General features: G+C 35.3%; 1 protein-coding gene across 7 annotated transcripts; it reads left to right on the plus strand.

Moving 5' to 3' along the window:
• Nucleotides 1-247: 247 nt before the first annotated feature.
• Nucleotides 248-6,333, plus strand: LOC114163262 (pentatricopeptide repeat-containing protein At5g13270, chloroplastic). 7 transcript variants are annotated; one of them, XM_028047459.1, is made up of 3 exons: nt 248-408; nt 2,319-2,542; nt 3,169-6,333. In XM_028047459.1, exon 3 carries the CDS (start codon nt 3,317-3,319, stop codon nt 5,612-5,614), a length of 2,298 nt encoding a protein of 765 aa, XP_027903260.1. In that variant the 5' UTR covers nt 248-408; nt 2,319-2,542; nt 3,169-3,316; the 3' UTR covers nt 5,615-6,333. The 7 variants fall into 7 exon arrangements, with proteins under 7 accessions (XP_027903260.1, XP_027903261.1, XP_027903259.1 ...); XM_028047460.1 differs by having other exon boundaries at nt 2,330-2,542; XM_028047458.1 differs by having other exon boundaries at nt 248-2,542.
• The last annotated feature ends 678 nt before the right edge of the window (nt 6,334-7,011 follow it).

Genomic DNA, 7,011 nt, shown 5'->3' on the forward strand with positions numbered 1-7,011 from the left:
TGTTAATGATATGTCACGTGTTAGCTTTTCATTTTTTTGAATTTTTAAATTATTTTCAAATTTTTTTTTGAAATTTTTATTTTTTTTAAATTATTTATACCACGTGTCACATTAATATTAATATTGTGGCACGTGTCAAATAAGTAAAGTGACACGTGTTAACCTAATAATAAATAGATAGATGAATATTTCAAGTAAATAAAAATTTTAACTATGAACCTGTAATGAAAACCTATAATAAACCACCACACTCTTTTTTTCTTGTAATTTTCTCATTCTTCACGAAACCCTGTTCAAAGTACCTCAACTGCAACCTTGTTTCTGTCATGAATTCATCTTTTGTTATAGCTTCATGTTCGCCGTACCGGAGGCTTCAATTTTTGCAGTGCTCGTAGATTACGTATTCAGGTTAGTTTCGTTTTCGAGTTTTGGTTTGGTTTGGTTCATTTATTCTTTTCTATTTGTACTATGTGAATCTGATTTCCCCAGCACTTGTTACGGTGATGTTTGTGGACTTGAATATTATTTATTTCTTTGAACCCCATATGAGGTTTTTCTGTCTCTCTAGGCGGAGACTTGCTAATACCCGTTTGATTCTTTGTTTGTGGTTCTGTTGACATTTTCTTTTTGCCCGCAAGCTGTTTGATGTTTGGTTTGAACGAAGGAAAAAATATTTTGTTTACAAAAAGTGATACAGGTATCTCGCTTTTATTTGTCATTGTTAGATAAAATGTTTAAAATGTTGTACTTGAGTTGAGACTCTCCAATCTAATGAACTAGAATCAAGGAATGAGTTTTCCTCAGTCTTCACGTGGTTAAGTCCTAGAAGAGTCCCACTTCATTTCCTGAAACCTCCACTTAGATGTGCTCCTCATGTCTCTTCTCTTAAGTGAACTCAACTACTTTAGGAAGCAAATCATAGTCCCCAATGTTGTTTAGATCCCCATTTTCTTTAGTCTGGTTTCTTGTTGTAACTTTTTCAATCAACTTAGATAACATCATCTTGTTAATAGATGCAGAATTCCTTATATCAAATTTCGAAGGTCTTCACTTTCATGAAAAACTCCCTTCGACTTCATCTCTGCACTTCTTCAGTGGCTTGAGTATTTAATTGAATTAAATACTATTTGTATTAAATTGTCAATTTATTGTCTCTATAGAACGTAGTAGCTTGTCATTTCAGTCTCATCATCACATATTGCTTGAGATTGGGAAGTTGTGCATCCTCAATAATATATGTCGGAGTTGTGGTAGTTGGTCATTGGTGAATAATGATTATCTTCTATAATACAAGTTTGATAAAGCCGTGCAACAGAACATAATTATTATTTAACATTCTCCCGCAAGCTTGGTACATACAAGCCAAGCTAAAAGTTTCTTCGTTTTTCTTTTACTTTATGAAGTGTAGTCAGCACTTATTATTTTCTTTTTCATATAAGGATAAAAAAAAAGCTACAGTCCTAATAACTGAATTTTCACTAAAATAGACCAGTTCGGCCCAATCTTATGCCCATGGCATGAGTTCAATATTCTTATGGTCTTATTTGTAAACACTTACACAGAATTAGTCCATGGATATTTAAAGAGTTAAATAGCTAAAGTATCAGAACTTTTAGAAATAACTTTTGCAATTAAGAACATGATAGAAGCACATGTGGACTGCCAAACTGCTTATCATCTAGGTATTGGATTTAAGTTCTGGTGTCTCGGTACAATTTTAAAAAGGCCAAGAATGCCCAAAAGGGATTGTTTTTTACTTCCATGGAAACTTTCCTTAAGTCTTTCTTCTTGCACCTGCATATTTTCTTCTTTCACCCCATAGTCATGTGAAAATGACCTAATTACCCTTGACTAAAAATATTAAAAGCCTTAATATTTTGGATTGTACAATTTGGAATGGAAATTTGCACTATCAATTGTGCAATCCGAAATGTAATTTATTGTCTTCAAAATTTTCTTTCCGGATTGTACAATTCTAAATGTGATTTGCATTTTGGATTATCTTTCAAATTTCCATTGCGGATTGTACAATCCATAATGTAATTTATATTTTGAATTGTCTTTTAAAATTACATTACGGATTGTACAATTCAGAATGTAATTTGCATTTCGGATTGTCTTTCAAATTTGTATTATGGATTGTACGATCCGAAATGTAAATGTGCATTATGGATTGTACAATTTGAAATATGTCAAATTAATCAAATTAATATTTTTGAATTCTGGATTGTCTAATTTGAAATATCTATGGATTGTACAATCTGTAATTAAAATAAGAACAAAATCTTACGTTATCCTTTTCTATTAATCTTAATAAGGGTATGATTAGAATTTTAGAAAATATGGCGTACATCAAGAAAACATGGGTTGCAGGAAGAAATTTCCCTTCTCTTATATCTCTGAGCACCTCTATATGAATTTGTGAACTGAAAAATGAAAAAAGAGTAGAAACTCAAAAATGGCGACAATGAAGCAGCTTGAAGGAGGAGGGAGGGAGGGAGAAAGCCTCTACCCAATCTCTTCAACCATCGTAAATGAACAGGTTCTCATTTTCTTTTCTATTATGTTCTGTGTTCATTGACCAATTGAGCAGAATTGATTTTTTTCTTTGGGTGCTCAATTACGATGTGTCTTTGGTGTATTGTGAGAACTAGGATGCGTTCATATTTTGAAGCTTTTTTTAAACTGTCTTTCCATGCTTCTATTTTTGTGTGCGCCATATTGAATCTGAGTCAAGCACAGAAGTATCAAAATCTAAAAGATTAAATAGAAGCATGCTTTACTCAGATCGGAAAACTCGTGTCACTCGTGAACTTCAATTATAAACTGTATCAAAATCTAAAAGATTGTAAAATAAACTTAGCTCCATTTTGGTTAACTTCTCCATAATTGAAAACGCAAGTTAAAATCAACTTATCACCTCAACTTTTGGACAAGTTAAACGGGAAAACTTGTATAAATTTAAAATTGCATAGAGAAACTCTAATCATTTTACATTTTTACCTTCTTATATTCTTCATTAGTTTTGCATGGACAAGTTTACTACTTGAACAACACTTTAATCAATGAAGTTTCTAGAATTTCTAGCATACTGACTAAGCCATCGGTTGCCTTTTCTTATTCTTGTATCTAACCCATGATTCTCCGGCTCGTTTCTTTTCTGATCAGATCAGGCTTCTGACACAAGGAATCAGATTGGATACTCAGATTGCTAGTATATAATTTGTATTGTTGACTTGCTTTCTTGGATTGGGTTCTCTTGTTGGATCTGACCATAGTTGTACAGGGAAACACTTTTCAAATCTTAAACAACTAAATGACTTCGATAACTTCCCAGTTCTCTTGGGTGCTTTCTAGTTCCTCGTCGGTATTGGTAGCTAATGATAAAAGTAATAATGTGAGACATGCTAATTTCTCTCAAATCCCTTCCTGGTTCTCTTTGAAAAGCAGTCCTTCTTCATTGAGGACCAATCCAAATAAACAAGGTGAAGTTGAAAATTTGCATTTGATTTCTTTGACCAAACAAGGGAAGCTTAGAGAAGTGCATGAATTCATTGAAAGAATGGACAAAGAGGGTATTTCCATTAATCCCCAATCTTATGAATATCTCTTTAAAATGTGTGGAACGCTGAGAGCATTGTCTGATGGAAGATTATTTCATAATAGACTGCAGGGATTCTCCAACAGCAATAGATTCATTGACAATTGCATCCTCCACATGTATTGTGACTGTAAAAGTTTCACAGCTGCAGAGAGATTCTTTGAGAAAATGGTTGATCGGGATTTGTTCTCTTGGGCCACCATTATATCTGCTTACACAAAGGAAGGGCATACAGATGAAGCTGTTAGATTGCTCTTGCATATGCTGGATTTGGGGATTAAACCGAACTCCTCTATCTTCAGTACACTTATTATGTCCTTTGCAGATCCTTCACTGTTAGACCTTGGCAAACAGATACATTCTCAGCTGATAAGGATAGGGTTTGCTGCTGATATTTCTGTGGAGACATTGATCTCCAATATGTACGTCAAGTGTGGGTGGTTGGATGGTGCTGAAGTTTCCATTAATAAGATGACTAGGAAAAATGTTGTTGCATGCACCGGGTTGATGGTGGGTTACACTCAAGCTACAAGGCACAGTGATGCTATGTTGTTATTTGCCAAGATGATAGGTGAAGGTGTAGAGTTGGATGAATTTGCCTTTTCTATAGTGCTCAAGGCTTGTGCTACTTTAGGAGACTTATACACCGGAAGGCAAATTCATAGTGTTTGTATAAAACTTGGCTTGGAATCTGAGGTCTCTGTTGGTACTCCACTTGTGGACTTTTATGTTAAGTGTGCAAGATTTGATGCTGCACGTAGAGCTTTTGAGACCATATGTGAACCTAATGATTTCTCATGGAGTGCTTTAATTGTTGGATACTGCCAAAGTGGTAGATTTGACACTGCTCTAGAGGTTTTTAAGACAATAAGAAGTAAAGGAGTGTTATTGAATTCATTCATCTATACCAACATTTTTCAAGCATGCTCTGCTGTCTCAGATTTGATGTGCTGTGCTCAAATCCATGCAGATGCGATAAAAAAGGGGCTAGTTTCGTTCCTGTCTGGGGAGAGTGCTATGATCACTATGTACTCAAAATGTGGCAAAGTGGATTACGCACATCAAGCATTTTTGACAATAGATAAACCTGATACTATTGCCTGGACTGCAATAATATCTGCTCACGCTTACCACGGCAAAGCTTCTGAAGCTTTGGGTCTTTTTAAAGAGATGCAGAGGTCTGGTGTAAAGCCAAATGCTGTCACATTCATAGGTTTGTTAAATGCTTGTAGCCATTCGGGTTTAGTTAAGGAGGGGAAGCAGTTTTTGGATTCAATGAGCGATGAATATGGTGTGAACCCAACAATTGATCATTACAATTGCATGATTGATATATACTCTCGTGCTGGAATGCTACAGGAGGCTCATGAGATGATAAGGAGTCTGCCGCTTGAACCTGATGTGATGAGTTGGAAAAGTTTATTGGGAGGATGTTGGAGCCATCGGAATCTTGAGATTGGGATGATTGCAGCTGACAATATCTTTCGGCTGGACCCGCTAGACTCTGCTACTTATGTGATCATGTTCAACTTGTATTCTTTGGCTGGGAAGTGGGATGAGGCAGCCAAATTTAGGAAGATGATGGCTGAAAGGAACTTGAGGAAGGAAGTCAGTTGCAGCTGGATTAATGTGAAGGGTAAAGTCCACCGTTTTGTGGTAGGTGATAGACACCATCCTCAAACAGAACAAATATACTCAAAATTGAAAGAACTCAATTTTTCTCTGAAAAAGGATGGGGAGTACCTTCTCAACGAAGAGGATGCTCTATCTGACTTTACTGAACGCAAAGAGCAGCTTCTTGTTCATAGTGAGAGACTGGCTATAGCCTATGGTCTCATGTGCACCGCAGCAGAGACCCCCATTATGGTATTCAAAAATACACGATCATGCAAAGACTGCCATGATTTTGCAAAACGAGTCTCAATGGTAACTGGTCGTGAATTAATTGTGAGAGATGCCACCAGGTTTCATCATATTAATTCAGGGGATTGTTCTTGCTGTGATTATTGGTGATTTCAGCTTAGTTTGTTTAAAGGTCTTATCGGGATAATTTTTCTTAATGCTGCATCAATTACAGTATGGAATCATCTATAATTTTATATTGATAATTGGATATGCAGAGCTTGTGTGGGGTTACTGTAGATAAGGCATCATAAACCACTGCATTGTACAAATCTCCTTTTTGTACTGTAGATATGCAGAACTTTGTCACCCTTCGTGTTAATTCATCTAGGTCGACAGCTGGCTTTTTGCAAAAGTTGTCGGAGAAGGACTATGCATTAGTGCTATCACCATGAGATGCCTGAAAGTCTTCGATCTCTATGGTAGTTATTGATTCTAGTCAATCCAAGAGGCATGATATGCATGTGAAGACACTAGACGTTCAAGGCTTTATAACAATCAACACAGTAATAAATGTGTAATAATATCAACGGTAAATACCTCGAAATAGTTGTTTATCTATATTATTTTTAGTGAAATTAGTATGAATCTTTAAAGATGAGGTTATATCATTCTTAATCTTGGTTTGATTGTTGTTTCGGTATGATAATTAGTTTAAGTGCGTCTTATCACTTGGTGGACTATACTAATTATGTTTCGGTCTTGTTTGGTCCTTCTCGTCAAATTTGAACCTTGTTGATTTGTGAATTCATGTTACAGAGAAATTGTGGAAGCTATTCTTGTTAGTTTCATGTTTATTGCTAATATTCATTTAAAGGTTGATTTCATCTTGTCGTTGAGTGTCACCAATATAATTGCACCGAGCCCCTCATCATTATTGTTTTCTTCTATCATTTCTTGCTGGCGTTGGAGTTGGTAGGATGTCTAATGCCAATGCCTTGATTTATTTCATTGATTTCGCATTGGTTCAGGTAAATACTCATACTCGTAGTTCTCATAAGTTCCTCTAGAAATATGTGAATTTACAGAAATGACTCTGGAAGACAATATTTTCATTTGTTGTTGCTAAGTTCATGGATAAGTGGAGGGTTTTAAAATTATGGGATGAGAGATATTGATTGGGAAATCTTGAGTATTCTTGATTTCCCGAGGAGAGGAAGAGAAAGGGGCATGACACTACCAGTTGTGATCTAACAGGATCAAGTTCAGTGGTTTGATTGAAGTTGTTTTGGCTAATTTTGGTTACCAATTGATAGAATTGTCACAATTTTCAGAAAAAAATGACAGTTATTGCATAGGTTTTCTGCCAAATTCTGCAAATATTGTTGTCTTTCTCTTTTAGAATGATTTGAAACAGTCTTAATACAATATCTCTTGATAATTATCTGTACACAAACATTATGCATGGTTCCATATGGTTCACACGAAAAGAAGAAAAAAAAAAATACACATTATATGTATTAGTCAGATATGTACTCTAAAATGATACAACATCCCTAAATAAGTCA

Source organism: Vigna unguiculata, chromosome 9, assembly GCF_004118075.2.
Source record: "Vigna unguiculata cultivar IT97K-499-35 chromosome 9, ASM411807v1, whole genome shotgun sequence".
In the NCBI taxonomy this organism is placed as follows: Eukaryota; Viridiplantae; Streptophyta; class Magnoliopsida; order Fabales; family Fabaceae; genus Vigna; species Vigna unguiculata.

Coding starts and splice junctions, on each gene's coding strand:
- LOC114163262 (XM_028047458.1), top strand. CDS start 3,317: ATGACTTCGATAACTTCCCAGTTCTCTTGGGTGCTTTCTAGTTCCTCG.